The sequence below is a fragment of the Alligator sinensis genome, unplaced genomic scaffold (assembly GCF_000455745.1).
Source record: "Alligator sinensis unplaced genomic scaffold, ASM45574v1 scaffold92_1, whole genome shotgun sequence".
NCBI classification, from domain to species: Eukaryota; Metazoa; Chordata; order Crocodylia; family Alligatoridae; genus Alligator; species Alligator sinensis.
Genome location: NW_005843010.1, coordinates 244,544 through 264,620, shown reverse-complemented (window position 1 = coordinate 264,620; position 20,077 = coordinate 244,544). Strand labels below are relative to the sequence as shown.

Here is a 20,077-nt window from a genome sequence, read left to right as displayed (position 1 = left end):
AGTGCTGGGAGATTCTCCTCTCCCAGCCCAAGCTCCACCATCACAGGACCTGGGCTGGGAGATCCAACCGAGGGGTTCAGGCTGGAAGAGAAGGATCTCCTAGCACTGGCCCTGCATACATAGAGCTGGTGCTGGGACATAAGGATCTCCCAGCCCAGGTCCCATGATCTCAGAGCAGGGTCTGGGAGCTCCCTGCTGCCAGGTCAGGGGGACATTATCCCCGCTGCAGCAGCAGGCAGCTCCCAGGGGTAGGGAGCAATGTCTCAGCTCCTGCCTGGAGACAGCTATCTCCTGAGCCCTGGGCTAGCACACAGGGGAAGCCTAGACCTCCCCTTGGCTGCTACAGAGCAGCAGGATGCAGGAGCAGTCTGCTGCTAGGAGCAGCAAATCTGCTTCCACATCCCCACGTGTGTAGAAGTATGCCTGGGAGAGTTTATTCTTGAGTAGTTTACTGGGGAATAAACTGCTCCCAGAGTATTTGCACATGTAGACAAGCCCATTGTGCGTCCAACTGTTTAATGACAGAGAGAGCTATAAGGCTGTGCCAAGCTTGCATCCCTTTTGCCCTATGGTCTCTCTTAGTGCCATAATGATATTCTTAGATGGTCAAAAACCATGACTGAGGTTATTTCAAAATCATGGCATTAGACTAAAACCCCTTAGATTTAAAAAGAATATATTTGGGTTCTTTTTATTTCTTTGAAATATTAACTGCCTTCTATCTTCATGTTCCCACCTTTTCTCCAGAACTGAGAGAGCTAGATACATAATAAAGCCTCCAAAGCTGACTCCTGCAAAGTAATCAGACTCTAGCAAAATCAGCAGTGGCTTTATATCACCCAACAAATATTGTGAGACTCACAAAGAAGCCACAAGAGTTACCAACACTCAGTTTCCGGGGTGTACGTGTAGGTACATGTGTCCAGATGGATATTGGAGCAAACATGAATGTGTTCATATGCTTTTGTTTCTACTTTACATTGGTGTGTGAGCACATGTGTTTTTGAGCACAGTGTGTGCAGACATGTGTGCTGCTATGTGCATCACTGTATTTGCGCATACAAATCACGTGTCTGTCTCCCAACACTCCAGCTGACAGTATGGGGGCATTTGTATATGCCTATGTAGATTAGTGCATCAATAAATGTGGGTTGTGAATGCAGTATGCCTATCTGCTGTGAGGCAGAAAAGCATGTGTGCTAGTGCATATTTATGCCTCTGTGAATGTATTTATATAAAGTTTGGATTGTGCAAACAGTGTTATAGGTATTTCTGTGCATTCACAATGTGTCAGATGTTATTCCACTTATTAGGTGCCTATATGGACTTAAGGACCAAATGCTGTTCTATTTCACCCTATTGAAGCCCTGAAAAATCCATTAATAGCTCTACTTTTGTAACATGCCATCATCTCACCCTTAAGACTGAGTCACAAAAATTCAGAGAGGAAGAAGGTGTTAGGAACTGGGGTGTGGGAAGTTGGGGATGGTCAGCTGATACACAGATGAAGTCCAGGGCTGGGTTGTCAGGGAGCTGGGGGTGCCAGAAGTCAGAAATGGAACCAGGAGCCAAAGCCAGAATCAGGATATGTCAGGATCCAGAGACAGGATCAGGATTTGCCAGGAGTCAGGAATCAAAACCAGAAATCCAGTAGATGAACCAAGGATACATATAAGGGTCAGGGGCAAGTACTTAAGGGTGCCTGTACATAAGCCCAGAGGCTGCTCCGATGTACTGTAATTACAGCATGCTGGAGCAGACTCAATTAATCACCATGCTCCACGTCAGCCTTCATGGCTTGCATATCAGTGTCCCCACACTTTAGAATGGTGGCAGGGGCACTTTATCTAAAACTTGTTTGACAAGCTTTAAATAAAACACTGCCCTTCTGAAGCATGGGGATGCTGATATATAAGATGCTCTGCGTGCTTTAATTGGAGCAGTTCTCGTAGTGACTCTAATTAAAGTGTCCCCCACCCATCCCCAGAGCACATGTGAAAAGGCCCCAAGTCTTTGCCCAGACAGAGTACTGTAGGCTGGGCCTAGCCTTTAAGGCTGGAGCAGGTGGGGCCTGTTGCCTGTGGCCTCAGGGACTGGACAGTGATTGCCCCACTAGGACCAGCTGGGCCCTGGACACTGATCCAAGCTTGCTACAGGTGGTGCCTGTTCTCTACTAACCTCAGGAGATGGTGTGTCCTGATTCCCTAATTGTAACTGGCTGGGTCCAGAGCTCTGATCTGGCCTCCTTACAGAAGGGGACTTACCCATTTTCAAGTATGAAAGCAAGGTAAAATAGAATCACACTTAGGTGTCTAAATCCACTTGTGTGTCTTATAAGTAGAAAAGAATCTGGCCCATATGTGTCAGTGCATTTGTGTATATTGTAGTGTACTCACTGGTAGGCAAGAAGTTGGCACAGTCCTGGAATCATTTCTGTGTCTTTATGTGTGCATTTGCACACAATGGGAACAAGAATGTGTCTAATTCTAGACAGCAGACACTGATGGGCTCTAACCCATGGGCTCTAACTGTGACACTTCAGCACTGAATGAAAGCATGAAACATGGCTTATGAAATGGCACTCACTGTACCGAGCTGTCTGAGGACATTTACAACACAGAGCTGCAGGAGGTAATTATTTGGTCCAGTTAGCAAAGGGAACCTCCTGTGTTTGAGGCAGGTAGGACCCAAGTCATGCAGAAAACTCTTTGGAGCTGAGTTCATGGTACAGCTGGGTTCTGCTGAGTTCATGGTACAGCAGGAAACAATTTAGTGACTTGGTTTTGGTACCTGTGTGGGCTGGTCAAACTAGCTCCTCAGGAGTGACCCATTCCCTGCAGGGATGAGATTGAAAGATCCAGAGGGTTGAGAGATGCACTCTCACTATGGCAGCGACACTACTTCCTTCAGATGATAAACAGAGCTTTGTGGGGAATAGAGACAGGCAGATAACCAGAGTCCCCCACCAGAAGAATGATTAGATGTGTCCAAGGACTCCAAATGGGTCTGAACCAGGATCTGAATGTCTCATCTCTAGGGAAAGGCACTCTTAAGACCACAGAGCAAAAAACAGGTATGGAACATACCAGCCATGTCTGCTACTCCAGACTCAGCCCCTTCGTGGTGAATTTCTGTCACAACGTATGCCAGGTGTTAATCCTGTATTTTCTGATCTATAGTGCAGACCCCTCATTCTCCCTTATAGTTATGAAGCATTCTGTCTGCAGTGCTGTGGCTGAAGTTTGAAGGCTCTTAAGAGCTCTGGATGCCCAGTTTTACAGTCCCAGCCTACATAGGGAGCAAAGTTCTCATACTGCTATAGCTGTGGAAGAGTGCTTTGTGTGGGGGTTGTGTTACTGTATCTGAAATTTCTACATTACTCTTTCTGAGGAATATTTTTGCCCACAGGAGATATCTGCTCAGTGTAGTGCCTGTAGCTATGGAACTGCTTTGTGTTCTCCAGGGTCTCTAAATTTCTGAAAACTCATTTAACAGGCAAAAGTCAGCAGCAATATTATTCTGCATTTCTCCACCAGAAAAGAGATGCAAACTCTGCTCTCTCATACAGATTTTATTTTAGTTCTTCCTGCTTTTCTTCCTTAAACTAAATGGAACAAGTCTTGCTTATAGATACTTATTTGTCTGTGTTCTGACATCAGACAGGCAGGGCAATCTTTATGTATAAGAATGAGTGAACACTGGTCTGACATCAATTGCAAAATAATACAATTGCAAAAGCCTGTGGCAGAACACTTCAACCTCCCAGGATACTCCATCACTGACCTCAAGATTGCTGTTTTCAGGCAACAACATTTTTAAAAACAGTTTGAATGGGAAATTGCAGAACAAGAAATCATCCACAGACTGGACTGTGTTAAGTATCTCATCACCTAGATTAGCTTTTGTGCCCCCCTTTGATCTTAGGGTTTGCTGCTCTTTTGCTTTTCTCTTCTAGCACTGCCCCCCACCCATCTCTCTCTCTCTCTCCCACACTCTTGTCTTTTGTATTCTAATTTCTTTTTCCTTCTTGTACTTTGCTTTCTGAAGGTACTTTCATAGCATCTGATTAAGTTAACATAGGTTCATAAAAGCTTATGTTCTCTCTATCTATCTAATTTTGTTAGTCTATAAAACTGTGTATCTGCTCTGCCTTTTGACTTCTCTAACTGCCATTGCACTTGCTTACTAAATGGTTGGCCAGTTGTCTTCTCCAATCAAGCCACAGAGCACAGAACAGCTGATGGGCATATGCAGCTCCATCAAAAGGGAACCAGAAACCTCTGCAGGGTATAATGTGAGAGGCAGGTGTCTCCCTTTGGCAAATTGCATGGGTGGAAGTAGAGCTTGAGGCTTGCCTTAAATCTGATCCCTGGTTGATGATGCACTGATCATTAGTATGTTCATTTGATCTTTCTGAAATGCCTTCTCCTGCAGTAGATGCTCTACCAAGGTAATATGGGAACAGTTAAAATCTATCTTTATAGGCTGCAGGGTCACACACCCACAGCATCCCTCTTGATGTTGCCAAGAGAGCTTGTAAAGAAATGACTGTGTCTTTGATCAATGTAAAATGGAGGTGAAAGGTATCTTCAAGATGCATACAGCCAGAACCAGCTAGAAAACAACTCTAGGTTAAGAAATTCCTTTGCTCTAGAATTCTCTTATGAAACATTAATCATTTTAAAACTTACTGAACTTACAGCTTGATATTTTTTCTTTCTCAGCTGCTTGATCAGATACTGCTAGGCTGGGCTATAAATATGGAAGGGATCATTTAAGGGGCACAGCTGATGGGAACTGTAGCAATATGTACAGTTCTGAATGTGGTTACTTTGACAGTTAAAAAAATTCTATTTTAAAGCTCTTGGTCCAGATCCTCACTGGTGTAAATCTGTATAGCTTAATTTACATTAGCTAAAGAGTTGCCCTATAACCATGGACGAATAAGGTGGGAGTAATATTGTATCTGTCTCACTGCCCCTTGATTCCCTCCAAATAATAACCCCCTTCTGTCTCTAAGTGGGAGTATTCCCTGGACCTCAAGCCAACAAATGTCAGTGCCTGAGTTATTTGGAGGGGGTGGATGCACAAACCCTATGACTGCAGCTAGAAATGAGAACACCCAGCATCTCTGGACATCAGGCTCCTATCATGGATTTAGACAAAAGCTTGACTTGTTCTTGTGTGGGATTTGCTCTTAAGGTAAACCCAGGAAGGCTACATTACAAACCTCTATCTGTAGCCACATTGCATGTTCAAGTCCTACTCAGCTTACTAACCAGTCCCTGCCCATACAGGATGTTTGGTACATCCAGGTGCTCATGTGATTTCTCTGAATGCAGGGTGTAAGTGTCGAATAGTTTAAACAAAACAACTAGCGACTTGGGGGCTCTGCTTGCTAATTGCTTCTTCCTATCCTGCTAAGTACTGAGCAGCCACTGGTTGCAACTTTGGCTCCTAAAGGCACATCAAACCGAGTGCATTAAAATTGGAGGCTTCCAGAATTATGAGTCACTCCTGAAAATCTTGGCTTCCATTTGAGAATGGGCCTACAGTGTATACAGCCCTTTTGACTAATGTTATTTTGTCTGTTTAGTTGGCTCAGGAAATGCCTCTACTGAGAGGAATGCTGAACAGCCACGAGGAGAATGTCCATCTAGTCGTGCCTTTCCCTTGGAGGGTAGGGGAAAATCAGGAAATCTAGCTATTCCTTGCTTTCAGTCCTCCTGAAAGTACCTGGGTAAGCGAGGATACAGGTGCCCTAGCTCAAGGTAGCAATACCACAAAGAGGCTGTGCAAGCTTCTCTTAATAGCTCTGTTGCCCCTCAGTGGCTTCGCTGATGTGCCTCGGGATTCTGTGGCTTGGAATTTGTGTCTTGCCCTGGGCCGGACTAACTCAGACAGGGGAAGTTTTCCAAAATATGGGATTCCATGTGCCATTGAAAACCAATGGCCTTAGCTCCTAAATCTGGTGGAGTGCTTTTCAGAACCTCCTTACTGGCAATTGCTTCAAAATGTAATTGTTCAGATGTGTAGCTGAGTTTAGTGTGAGACCACAGAACTCACTCCACTTATTATACCAAAACCAGCCTTATTATTCCATTAGCCAGAAACAGGAGGCTCAATCAGACTTGAATAAGGTTTCTAGACTGATGGGAAGTGGGTTGGAAAGAAGGAGGGGAATAATGCCCTTCTTGCCACCCGAGTCAAATGCACAATTTGGGATTCCATAAAAGAACCAAACTCTTATGCTGTTGTCTGCAGTTAGAATTGAGTTTCTCTGACACTCATTAGCAAAGAGCGGTGTGTATTCAGCAAAATTCTAATATTATAAAAGCCTACGTCTGTCTGTCTGTCTGTCCCTAATGCTTTATTTGTGCTCTGACTGGCTGACGTAAACAGCCAGTCAGAGTGCTCCAAGCATGGGCAAGCGCTGCCATGATTCCGAAGCTGCACCAAGGACTGGACAGAGGGTGCTGGCCTCGGCTCCTCCACCCCGCTTCCTTGAGACAAAAGGGCATCTGAGCTGGCTACAGGCCAAGAACTAAAATAGGAGAGAGTCTGTGGAACAATGCTCTGCTGCACTCCCATAGCTGGAGGACTGAGAGAGAGAATGAGACCTGGAGTAGCAGGGGAGGCTGAGAGTCTGGAGGGAGTCTCATAATTGAAACCAATATCTCATCTGCCTTCCCAAATTTCTTTACACTGCTTTTTTTTTTTTACCTTGGGAACATGAAATATTGCAGTCAGATTCCTGGCCAGTCCTGTGTGCCTTTCATGGATCACTTGGTGTCTAACTTTGTTTGGCTCAGGTTAGTTGATTCCACTCTCCATCCCATCTTGCCAAAGCCTTCCCTTCCATGTGGTGAGGTCACCAGAGCAGAGAAGCTAGGAGGCAGAGTTCTGTATGTCTTAGTTATACTGTACCAGTTACCCAACATGCTTCCTCCTTAACCTTCTATCACAAGAAAACATCTCTTCCATCTTAAATACCTTTCAGCCTTGTTACTCATCTGTCTTCTAAACCTGCAGTAGCCTGGAGCCTCAGGGCCAGCAGTATATTGTATTCATCTTTCTATTTGTGTACGTCATTTCTAGACTAGAGTAAGATGCAAATGGCTTCAATGACTGGACCCTTGTTGTATTTGTCCATAGCCAGAAAAGGGTATATGCAGTCACAGCAACTTGAGAGGCAGGCTGTACATAGCCCTGCCATGGCCCACCAAAGTTCTACTGGGGCAAAGCGGGGAAGCAATGAAAGATCTTTCACTGATGTTTACTCCACTGTCTGCTCAGATCACTGAAACCAAACAGAATCCTCTCATGGGACTAGGTTCTTGCTCAATCTTGGCTCTGCTACTGACTTCATAGATTTCATAGACAGTGGGGGCTGGAAGGGACCTTGTGAGATCATTGAGTCCAGCCACCCTGCCAGAGGCAGGAAGTCTTCAGGGATCCGATGATCCCAGCAAGACAAACATCCAAATGCCTTTTGAATGAGTCCAGAGCAGGTGCTTGCACCACCTCTGGGGGGAGTTTTTTTTTTCTTCCAAGGTGGAGTACCCTGCATTTCTCTACATTGAATGCAATCAGGTTTTGGTCTCCCCACTTTACAAGTGTGTCCAGGTCGGCCTGTATCCCCAGCCTGTCCTCCAGTGTGACTGCCTTCCCCCATAGTTTAGTGTCATCCACAAATTATGCAAGGCTGCATCTGATGCCCAAATCCAGGTCATTAATGAAGATATTAAAGCACTGGCTCCACTGGTAACCTTGCACCACACTGATTTGTTCCCATCAGCTAGTACCCTTTGGGTCCAACCCTGGAGCCAGTTCTCCAGCCATTGGACCGTGAGATGGTCGATGGACTTGTGTGCCCTTAGGCAGCTTGCTTCCCCTCTGAGCCTCATCCCAAGCTGTACTTGGGGATAATAAAAGTGACCCAGGTCATAGCACTTCCCAAAGAGTAAGCAAGGCAGCAAAATTCCTGGCACTTCTACTGCCTGGCAAATTCACTAAATAACTGTGCTGAGGGGAGGAGGCTGAAACCATTTTTGCAGGCTCAGGAGAACTTTAAAGGGCCAGGACTACAAGTGTCTGGACTGTAATCAGGAGGATGCTAGTGCTACAAGAACACATTCTGTGGAGTTAAGGAAGCTAAATTGGCTAATAGGAGTCTTTCCTCATTGCCATGGCCATCTCAGAGTAGCTCTCTATAGAAGCCCTTTGCCCTTTGATGGATGGAACAACCGGATAACCTGTTCAAGCGGACACCAGTTGTGCTGGAGTTGCCTACCGGAGCTGATAGGAAAACTTCATCTCTTGGCTCTGAGGAGACTAATTCAGATCCTTGGGTCACTCGAGCTGTCTGATACCCTCTCTTTTGGTCAAGTTATTGCTTCTAGGTCTTGATCCTTCCTCTTTTAAGGGGCTGAGACTAAGCAAGAGGGAGAAAGGAAGCTTTTCTTATTCCATGACTGGCCTTGCAGGGTATCTGCTGGCCATGAGATATGCACCTTTCATGCCAGTGGTGAGCAGACTTTTCCCTGAGCAGACACATCAGCAGCTAGATTGCCTGAATTTCCTACCCACCTCCATAACAGTCATGAGACTTGTATCTAGAGATGGGTACAAGCCTGCCCATGAAGGTGAGGACTAGGAGTAAACAGTTACAAGTTGGAGTGATGGATTTTGGGGTCACAGCATTCCAGAAGACAGCTTCAGAGCACTGGGTTGCAGTTCAGGAGACCTGGGTTCTCTGGGTCTGCTGTCCTGCTGACTGGTCATTTGTCATTTACCTCTCTGCCATGGTCCTCCCACTTCTAAAATGAGGACGTTACTACCTTGTGATGTGCTCTGAGGTTTGCAAGGGAAGGCTACCATTCTTCAAATCTCCCTACATAACTGAGCAATATGAGACAGGTGAGTAGATAATGACTGCAGTGAGGCCTGCTCCTACTCTTATGGACAGCCCTTTAAAGTAAGTTATATCCCTAAGGGCAAGGGAGCCCTCTTAAGCTGGCCATCCAGATGGTTGAGATGATTCTACTGAATAGTCTCTATCAAGGACTGCTGCTTTAGCCAAAGCCTGCTGAGGGGTGAACACTTTCCCATGCCAAATGGATAGCATGGCAGCCCCTGGCATGGATCTTTGAGAACTCCTGGCACTCTGGTGAAGTGCCTGAAGACTGGAAGAAGGCCAATGTGGTGCCTATCTTCAAGAAGGGGAGGAAAGTGGATCCGGCAAACTATAGGCCCATTAGCCTGACTTCTATCCCGGGGAAGGTCTTAGAAAAGTTTATTAAAGAGGCCATCTTTAATGGAGTGGCCAACGCCCACATCCTGAGGGATAGCCAGCATGGGTTTGTTGTGTGTCGGTCTTGCTTGACCAATCTCATTTCCTTTTACAACCAGGTGACCTATCACCTGTACAAGGGAGAAGAGATTGAGGTCATATATCTTGACTTCAAAAAAGCCTTCGATCTGGTATCCCATGATCACCTGTTGGCGAAACTGGCCAATTGTGGTCTTGGGTCCACCACAACCTGCTGGCTGGGAAACTGGCTCCGTGGTCGGACCCAGAGGGTGGTAACTGACGGAAGTCAATCATCATGGTGCCCTGTGACCAGTGGGGTCCCCAAGGCTCTGTCCTTGGACCCATATTGTTCAACATCTTCACTAATGATGTGGACATTGGAGTCAGAAGTGGACTGGCCAAGTTCGCCGATGACACCAAACTTTGGGGCAAAGCATTCACACCTGAAGACAGGAGGGCAATCCAGGCTGACCTGGACAGGTTCAGCAAATGGGTGGATGAGAACCTGATGGTGTTGAACACTGAAAAATGCAAGGTTCTCCACCTTGGGAGGAAAAACCTGCAGCATCCTTATAGGCTTAGCAGTGCTACACTGGCTAGCACTATGGAAGAAAGAGACTTGGGGGTCATTATTGACCACAAGATGAACATGAGCCTTCAATGTGATGCTGCGGCTAGTAAAGCGACCAAAACGCTGGCTTGCATCCGTAGATGCTTCTCAAGTAAATTATGGGATGGCATTCTCCCCTTGTACTCGGCCTTGGTGAGGCCGCAGCTGGAGCACTGCATCCAGTTCTGGGCCCCACAATTCAAAAAGGATGTGGAGAAGCTTGAAAGAGTCCAGAGAAGAGCCACACACATGATCAGAGGTCAGGAAAACAGACCTTACAATGACAGGCTGAGAGCTATGGGACTCTTTAGCCTGGAAAAGCGCAGGCTTGGGGGTGATCTGATGGCCACCTATAAGTTTATCAGGGGTGACCACCAGTATCTGGGGAACGTTTGTTCACCAGAGTGCCCCAGGGATGATGAGGTCGAATGGTCATAAACTACTGCAAGACTGTTTCAGACTGAACATAAGGAAGAATTTCTTTACTGTCCGAGCCCCCAAAGTCTGGAATAGCCTGTCGTCGGAGGTGGTTCAAGCACCTACATTGAACACCTTCAAGAGAAAATTGGATGCTTATCTTGCTGGGATCCTATGACTCCAACTGACTTCCTGCCTTTCAGGTGGGGGGCTGGACTCTGATCCTCCAAGGTCCCTTCTAGCCCTAATGTCTATGAAATCTATGAAAATGACAGATGTGACTAAAACCCCTAGGAGAGGATGGCCCTGTGATGCGGGCACTGACTTTGACCTCTGTTTGCAGTACACTGTATAAGCAGCCTAGTATTCTATTAATATGGCCCATAGAAAAGGTCTCCTAGGAAATGCTCTTGGCAGTAGCTTGTACAATGGGTACTGCTGCCCTACGCCTTGCTGCTTTTAAGAAAATAGCTCAACTCAGTGGATAGAGCACTGCTCCCTAAGGGCCTAGATTCTATTTGTGGCTTTGCAGTTAGGTATACTGGGCAAAAACTTTTTTTTGGCAAACTTTTTGCCAAAAGCCCTGCAGTTGCCAAAAGTGAATTGCATATGCAGATTGTTGGCTTCCCAAACCTGCCAGAATAAACACTCTTTTTACACTTGTGAAATAAGCAGCATCCTGGTTTTTTTAATCACTTCATTCCAGAATAGTGTTTGATTCTTTATTCCTTTACATTGGCCCAAAAACTTCATGGTAAAGTGAACAATAGTTTTGTTCATCCTGAAACAAGCCCTTTGATTTCAGAATTGCCAGCAAACCAAAAATACATTTGTCCAGCTCTGCTCTCTCTGCTTCTCCCACAGTCCCAAGAAGCTCTCTTGTGGGCACAGTGTTAAGAAATTAAAGCCAGAAGGGACCACTAGATCATCCAATCTGACCTCCAGTGTAACCATTGAATCTCACCTCTTTATTCCTGTCTTGAGCCTAATAACAAGCTTGGGTAAAGCCCCAAGCTGGATTTTAGACTTCACAAGATGGAAAATCCACCGCTTCCTTGCTGGTTTGTACAGTGGTTAATCACAAATTCAAATGAGGAATTGTCTAGCTTCAGCTACCAGCCATTGGTTCTTACGTCTGCGCTGGCTTGATTAAACAGCCCTTACTACTTAAACACTAATTGAATCACTCTTGATCTTTTTGGATAAGCTAAACAGACTGAGCCCCTTAAATCTCTCAAGGCTAGGGACTAGTGCTGGACCTAGAATGATTTTTGTGGCTCTCCAATTTTCCTCACATCCTTTTAAAAAAGTGGACAGTAGCAGTGGATGCAGTGTTCCAGTATCATGCTCAATGGTGTCTGCTGCAAGAGCAAGATCACCTTGCTGCTGCCTGATCCCTGTTCCTGTACCAGGATCCAGTTGCTCCATTCTGTACTGAGCAGGGGCATGTAAGGGTATTTGTGCTGGCAGCCTGATGCATCATAGCAGAGAGTAGCTCCATTCTCTGCTTTGTGGCATGTTTGCAGGTGCTGGAAGGAGAAGGAGCTCCGTATGATCTGGAACCCAGGGAAGTGGTTAACACATTTCTTGTGGTCCCTTGACACTTCTGAAATGTTTTCATCCCTCAGGCTAACAGGCAGGCATGACTGCAGTGAAGACGATCTTCAATGCAGTAAAGATGTTTAACTGAAGACTGAGTTTGCTGTAATAAATAATGTAGTGCTGAGAAAAAGAAATGATAGAACCTAAATACTAGAACACATGGAAACAACAAGGCATCCTGAAGTTACTGCTTTCTAATCTGGAGAGACGTTATGTGTGGCTATGTAACTTAATGTGGCAACCTTCACTTGAAAGCAGTTTTTTGTCAGGAATGTCTTAAGTTTTTAGACGCTCTATATAGAGTGTCATCTGTTACTGCACAGGTGAACAGTGGGCTTTGCTACTGAGTCTGCTCTCTGCCAATGGTCACCCTCTAATGAGGAATATATTGCAGTGGTCAAAGCTTCTGTTTGCCTTGTTTGCTTTTATCTATGAGACAACATTAAGCAGAGGTCTGTATGGCTACGTACACCTGCACGCATTGCATACTGTTCTGGCGGTTCAAAGAATCATGTGAAGTGATGGGTGTCAAAATAATACAAATTGATACTACCTCTCTCTTCATCCATAGATCCCAAAGGGCCTTAGCAGCTATCGCTGACCCCATCTTAACCAATGGGTAAATGGAGGTACAAAGGTGGAAGAGATTTATCTATACTCACTGAGAAGCAGAACAAGGACTACAACTCGGTATAATACAAAAGACTGCCCATGCTTAAGTAACAAGGGCCACAGCTTACCAAGGGGTGGTGGTGAAAAGGGCTGGAAGAGGCTAGGAAGACTTTTTATAAGACACTTTAGTTTCCCTGAAAAAAAAACAACCTGGTTCTGACTGCTCTTGTTTGGAAGGTTTCTCAGGTTCTGGAATTCCTACTATAAATGCACCCCAGAATACCAAATCGCCTGCTGACTGGGCAGCTTGCCTGGGGAAGTGGGAGGCCAGCATCCAAGCTTCTGCTCTGTCTGAGTAGAAGCAGATGTTTAGGAGGTGGGGAAAGCAGGTTTTTTTTTACCCATTCTTTTAAAGGTTTTGCTTGATTCTGTTATCAGGGAAAAATGAGAGCTTGAAGCCTCAGCCCTTTTCATGAAATGGCATTCTTGTTTTCTGGCCCCCCTAGTGCTGGGCTCAGCATCGCTGAAAACCTTTACATCAAGACTGCAGGCTTTTCCAAAAGCAATATGCGATGTCAAACTAAATATCAAACCATGACTGCAGCAGTCTGTCCACTAAGACTCTATGGACCCAGGTCTACTGAAGCACAATCCAGTAAAAAACATTGTGAAGACTTCCTAGCACTTCAGTTTTTGATGGCTGAAATTACTGGGGTGTGACCAAACCTGATTTTGCTTCAGCCGCATATATGTTCTGGCCTGGTTTGAGGTGAGGGTGGAGGAAAGCTCATAGGAAAACATTAATATAAACATTCAGATAGCTAAGTTTTTCCAGGTTCCTCTGAAACAGCAAAGTCCAGGCTTAATAACTGTGGACAGACTACAAGCTAAATATTTAAAGTATTGCACAGAAATGCAGACACACAGAGCAAAGGGGGCTTGCCAGTAAGGCATTCAATCTGCATGCAAAACACTTCTAAACTCTTGTTTCTCCTTTAAATGCTTAAAACTGAAAGGATCTTCTCATTACACTTTAATAATTTACTCTACTCTTTCAGTCTTTGCCCTTTGCTCAGCCACTGATGTCATGCACCAAGAATATGAAGGGATGAGAACATCTGAATGAATTTTCCCTCCTTTTGCCTACCAGCCCCCAAACTCTTTGTTGCCTCACAGAGTGACATCCCTTCCAAAGGACTGTTTTTATAAAAAGGATCCCTCTCTCTTACATCCTTAGGATGGACACGGAATTAATCTAGAGCCACATGAGTTTCAGGTGATATTTTCAAATGTGCCTATCTCCTGTGGAGTGGCCCACTCTATCTTATGCACAACTTTTTATGGGATTTCTTGAGGGTTAGATTAGTCAGCTGCACCTTTGCTAAATCACGCTATTTAAATTACCATTTATGCCGGTCAAAACAAACCTGGTATCAGTTTTCCAACGGAACATCTATTTCATTGAAATCTAAAGCCATGTTTAGGTGGCACGCTTCTGGCCTTGGCCATAGTGCCCTTAAGCACACTGCATTGCTGTCAGATGGTTTCCTCCTAAACTGAAAACAGTATAGCTGCCTGTGTATAGCACTTGCAGAAAGCTAATTTAGCACTAATGAATGATGGTGCCAATTAGCCCACCCATGTAGACACAGCTATGTTGCTCACAGCTCAGGAAGCAGCCTGCCCAGCACAGCATGTTTGAGGGCACCACTGCTGGTGCTGGCACATTTACAATGTATTTTGCAGAAAGCATCAATTGTAATGACATTTGACAAGCTTTAAAACAATTCAACACTGAAATGAAAGTGGTCTGAGTTCTGGTCTTGCTTTGACATTTCATTTTAATTAAAAAAAAATTATACTCTGTGATGTATCACTATCAAAATAGCACATTTCATTTAGATATGGCCCTTTCAATATATGTGCAGAGTGCAATACTGCATTCAAAGAGACTGCTTCTTCATCCCGATTCAGGACAAACTCTGACTTCAAATGCTGGCATTTCCCAGAGGACTGGCTCCATATTCTAATCAGCTCTAGTTGCCAGTGTTCTCGGAGAATGTTTAAATATTAAGAAAATAAACATGGAAATTACCATAGGATTTTCAGAGTGCGTCAGCACCATGCTTCCCTCCCACATGCAAATCCTTTCAAGGTTTTACTACCCTCCCCCCTCCCCTTAAAGGAATTTAAAACTAGGTGAAAGTTTTCTAGTATGGAAAAACAGTGACTTGTGGCAAATGATAGAACATACCCATTTTGAAAAATCACTGAAGAAGGGAAGGTGTGAGCAGTTATAAACTTAGTGAATTCTTCCTCCACATAATGTCTTAAGAGAACACTAAAGCCACTAGGCTCTTAAGAAACCACCAGTTCAGTTTCCCCACAGTTGTACCCAAACTACCCAAACTCTGGTTTGGAGCCAAGTGATACGATGATCTTAATCTTTTTAAGCTATGTGTATTGCTTCTAGGACAGTCTCTGCTAGCTGGCCAACTAGAACAGGAATAGAGTGGTGGACTGTGGGTCAGGAATGAGGGAGACTGCCAGAATTTGCTAGGAGCCTGTGATTGGAAAAGCAGGCAGTAGCAATGGTGGATCAGAACTGAGGGGCATTGGCAGAACTGTGTGTGAAAAACCAGGTCTGGAATGAGGAGTGGGGAAATGGGACATCAGGACAGAGATGCTTTGGCAAAGTTATGCAAAATCCTGGGCCTGCAGGTCAGGATTCAGGGGGAAGATTGCATGGCAGCTGCTGGCACAATAAGGCCCTGACCTGCAGCCCATTTGTGAATCAGGTGAAGACTTCCCTTTGTCCTTCATGAGCTGTGGATCAGACCCCAACTAGCTTGGTATCTCTTGCTCTTAGGAACACTGATTTCTAGTAATCATCTAATAGCTCCTATCTGGAACTGCAAAGCTGGGAAGGAAGGGTCTGAAAGCAAGCACTGGAGGAGGAAAACAGGGTCAGAACATGACAGGAGGACAAGTGGCTGGAGGGGAAATTCATTCCGCAATTGCAGGTATCACCAATATTTGCCTTCAAAGGAAAGTAAAAATGCTTTCAAAGGAAAGGTCCATACTATAATGCTTTGTGTCTGGCTGGTTCTCTTGCCCTAATCTACTTGCACTGTGGACAAGAACCGGTTCCACATCCTTTCACTATGAAGAGGGGCACCAGTTTTTCTTCTTTTCACATCAGCACATTAACACAGAGGCAGGTCTCTTTTGTTCCTTTATTACATGTTACCCAGGCATGGTAAAGCAGAAGCCAGCCTCAGGCCTGCAGACAGCAGAGCGCCGCAATTAGAAAGAGACCTAGTGAGAGGTTGCCACCAAAGTGGCAAAGACTTTTTTTTTTTTTTTTAAGATTTCATTTTAAATCTTTAAATAAAAGTCATAGCTCTGGTCAAACCAGAATGCTACTCACTGTAGCAATCAAAGTCTGTCCTTCTGAAGCCCAATTATCTTTTTCCTACTTTAAGTAAGGGGAAAATGAAGGTAAAAATTTGACAGACATTAAACTGGCCTAAAGATCTATAACACATCCCATTGTGTACAAGGCCCTTTTCCCACTTGGGGTATATACGCAGAAGCATGTGTCTGCACCTCAGCCCAGAAATTGAGAAGGCATCTCGGGGCAGCAGCAATGTTTTGCATCCAAAGATGTGAACATGGGGTGCATCTCTCTCTAACCATTCCAAGCACTGACAGTCAAAATGCTAAGCTGCTTACACAGGCTAATGGCGACCTATCTATGCTGAGGCTCTCTTTTTCCTTTGCTCCCCCGTTGCTCCTTAACATCAAACCAATATCCCTCTTGCGTGTTTGCATTCCCCAGCAAATCAACTACAGTGTATATGGCACATCTTTTAGATTTGTAAAGGATAAGATACAGCGATGAGGCCAGGAATTGGCTCCAATTATGATTATAACCAAGCTGAAGTTCAGTGTCTCTTTGCTTTTCCGGCTGTAAAAATCCCAACCAGTTTGTCCCCAGTACGAACACATTTGTTCCCCTCCCTCCCCTCCCCCCAAATCTAAGAATGTCCAAGTCCACAAATCCAAGGAGGGTTGGGAGCTACAGTTGGCTACTGCTGGAAGTTGGAGAGAGGGGAGGTTGGTGTTCAGCAACTGGTACAAGAGGGAGTCGGAGAGGGTTCAACGTGGAAAAACAAAATGTAAAGGGAAGAGGAAAAAGTAATACTGAGGTTCAAGGGTCGGATGTCTATGTTCTAAAGAAAACAGCCGGCACAGGAAGGGTGGGGGGGAGTTTGCATTTGGTTTGGTTTTTTGGTAAGTGTCACTCACGGTAGAAAACATATTCGGTGTAAGAGGTCCAGATCTTGTCATCTGTCTGGTCATGGGCAAAGGCGCAGGTGCCTGTAGAGTTGCATGCCACCATGTGGAAGCCAGCATCAGCCAGTTTGTCAAAGGCTTGCTCCAGGAAGGTGAATTTGAGGTAGTACCTGGAGGTGTACCTCTCTGGGGGTCTGTCAGGGTCCCTGCTTTCATTCAAGGTGTCCCCAAAGACTTCCTTGGCTAGCGAGGTCTTGCCACACACCATGATCCTTGCCACCCTGCGGAACTTGGCATCTGTTTGGCTGTCCCTGCCGAGGGTGTAGGAGCCCCGATAGCCGATGGTGATGAAGCCTGATCTGCGGATATCCGGGCCTGCACCACCCCCACTGGCAGTGACAGAGCCCCCAGGGGTGCCAGTTCCGGCATTGGTCAGGGCAGCACTGGCAGAGGCCAGATTGCGGGCAGTGTCAGCATTGGGCGACAGCTCTTCCGGGTCACTTTGGCATGGGTCATCCCCAATGGAGTTCTGCTTGCTGAGTTTTGGGGCCAACATCTTGACAAGCTCTGGCAGCTTGAAGTACTCAGCTTCCCGCTGCAGGCGACTCCTCTCTGGGAAGTGGTCAGGCAGCACCAGCTGCTGGTCTCGCATGTAATCCAGGATGTAGCGGAAGAGAAAACCATCTCGGTCCACGAAGAACCGACCCTTGCTGTCCCGGGCCAAGGAACGGATGTTCTTCTGGGTGAACATTTCCCAAAGCAGTGACCCGGGCACACTGACCAGTGTGGGGTGGCGAGTGATGTACACCTGTCCACCCACATTGAGCTCCACGATCTCTGGGAAAGAGAACTCCTCATTGGTTTTGGCACAGCTTGCATTGTCCGCCAAGGCCATGATGAGGCACTGTCTCCTTCTCAACTGCAAAAGCAAGCAACAGCCCACAATGATGTTAAATACACCAGGCAACACAACACAGTGCTCCTTTCTAAAACCCTCTATGCATCTGGATCTTGCAGCCCTTCTCATCTGAGTGATTTTTGGAAGGGCATCAGTTAAGGTCACCTGGTGCACTGCCTACCTCAGAGCCTACCCCTGTCTCTGAGATACTTGAAGTCGGCTGGGCAATTTGCTATTGTCCCTAAATCATGGCATCTCAGTGGCAAACATTGCTGGGGAAACCCATGCCTCTAAAACTGACTCCCCAGCCAAGATATGACTGATGTCACATTTGACCTTCAGGGCATGTTCTAACGCCTGTCTGTTTCCTCAGGCTGTTGCCCAAGTGAGCAATTTCAGGTTATTCTGTGGACTGAGAGTTCAATCAGAGAGTTTTTGCTGACATCGGTCAATTTATTCTGTATTTTTAAACAGCATAGAAACTGTCACCCACTTGATCTGACTAGTGACCTGTCTTGCCTTGTATGTTGTCTGACAGTGGATAGGAGCAGCTCCCTGAGGAGGGTAAGGCACCCCTCAAGGGATACTTACATGAGAACACCCACAAGGGGTAACTTTTCACGTAACCCCAGAGTAAACTTCTGCCCTGAAACTGGATGTTCCTATGAAGATTTATTCCAGGCAGTACAACTGTGATGTTAAGTTCCTAACGCACAGAAATGACCAATCCCTCTGGAATCCTCATTCTGTTTACGGGCCCAGAAAGGATCTGATGGAGATGCCGTGGACAAAATTTGAAACAGGTGGAAGAAGGCACAATTCCACTGAAGGCGATGGACCACCAACCACCACCGAGTCTGATGTTAACCCTATAAATATTTAAATAAACTCTTATTTCCAGCACAAAGTGAAGCTTTACAGTGTGCTTTCTACAGTCAAACTGAATAGCTTTTAGAAAGGTCATATCACCAAATCCAGCTTCTGAAGAACCTGGAACTTTGGCTGTTTGAAATCCAAATATTACCAGTAGATATGAAATATGATGATCAGTTTTGGCTGAACTATCTTTGCTGAAGGAACTTGTGAGGAGGAAGAAGGGGCAAAGATAGGAAGTTACAAATAAAGGATTGGCTTTGGGCTCTGCCCAGCCCTTGGTGTCAGTTAAAATTAGCCTTGAAGACACTCTAATTTCTATTTGATTGTCCATGTCCCCAGGGACCATTCTGTTAGTCAAAAACGGTTACACAAAAAAGCACTCGAGTAACTTCCTTTCCTTTAGGCGTCACTTGCACCCCTTCGCAGTGGGGCTTTGAGAGCACAGGAGCGCTGCTGTGAGAGTACTGCATAGAACTGTTACAGCGACCTTACACCACTCACAGTTAGTTACCCTACACTGGGTGTATTCCCCAGAGGCCCGTTCTGCTATCTGAATACCAGTCACGTAAAAGATGATAATGTAACAGACAGGTGAGGTGGATGCTCTCTTTGCAATGGCCCAAAACCGACTGCAGTGAGGGGGGGGCTACGGCCTAGGATTCTGAATTGAGCTCTGAGGCTGCTGGCTTCCTCCACACTGTTTTCTATTTCTAACAAAGACACAGCAAAAGTTTTTAAAAGTCTGAGTCCCCTCACCCCCGCTTCCCGCTCACACAGAGATCAGAACACAGCCTATTGCTTGCTCTTCACTTGGCACAAGCCTGTGCTGCAACAACACACACCTACAGTGAAAACGGTAATCATGCAACCACCAGCTTCTGACTTCCTAGATCTACTGCTTGTGTGGCTTTGAGTCGCAGCAGCTCTTTCCTGCCAGGCACAAACTGCGAGTGCCATTAGCCCCGTGGAGGCAACACAGCTACGTGCTTGAACTCCCTCAAAGGAAGCGCTGTGGGCCAAGCTGCAGTTCCAGGCCACTTATGTCAGGCAACGGCAAAGGCAGAAGGAGCACAGCTGGTTCTCTCCACTGTGCAGCTGGACTCCCGGTAATGACACACAAACTAAACGCACAGCTTGCTTATGAAGGCAACACATTTGTTATGGAAGCTGGAGGCTTTTGGAGCCAGGTTCTTCTCCCAGCCTAACGTAAGGGCAGCACAACAGCACCAAGGGTTATGGGGCTGCACTCTACTCGCCCTTTTTGTGATGCTGAGCACGGCTTGCCCCGAAACATGGAACCTGCTGACTGTCACTTTGCTGATGGCTGCAAAGGGGCGCTCTGAAGCTCACTGAAGACATGGGAAGACTTTCTCAGCTGTGCTCAGCTGGCAGAAAGCAACTCTTAGCTCAGATGACAATGCACCAGCCAAGGAGCAGTGGGGTGTGGGTG

General features: G+C 45.8%; 1 protein-coding gene across 2 annotated transcripts; it reads right to left on the bottom strand.

The window, feature by feature from the left end:
- Positions 1 to 15,772: 15,772 nt before the first annotated feature.
- Positions 15,773 to 20,040, bottom strand: LOC102376328 (BTB/POZ domain-containing protein KCTD12-like). 2 transcript variants are annotated; one of them, XM_025193066.1, is made up of 2 exons: positions 19,470 to 20,040; positions 15,773 to 17,772 (listed from the first exon to the last, which is right to left on the bottom strand). In XM_025193066.1, exon 2 carries the CDS (start codon positions 17,746 to 17,748, stop codon positions 16,858 to 16,860), a length of 891 nt encoding a protein of 296 aa, XP_025048851.1. In that variant the 5' UTR covers positions 17,749 to 17,772; positions 19,470 to 20,040; the 3' UTR covers positions 15,773 to 16,857. The 2 variants fall into 2 exon arrangements, with proteins under 2 accessions (XP_025048851.1, XP_006036794.3); XM_006036732.3 differs by lacking the exon at positions 19,470 to 20,040 and adding an exon at positions 18,343 to 19,023.
- Positions 20,041 to 20,077: the final 37 nt, after the last annotated feature.

Bases quoted from the DNA above. Each gene is read 5' to 3' on its own strand.
- LOC102376328 (XM_025193066.1), bottom strand. From the start codon at position 17,748: ATGGCCTTGGCGGACAATGCAAGCTGTGCCAAAACCAATGAGGAGTTC.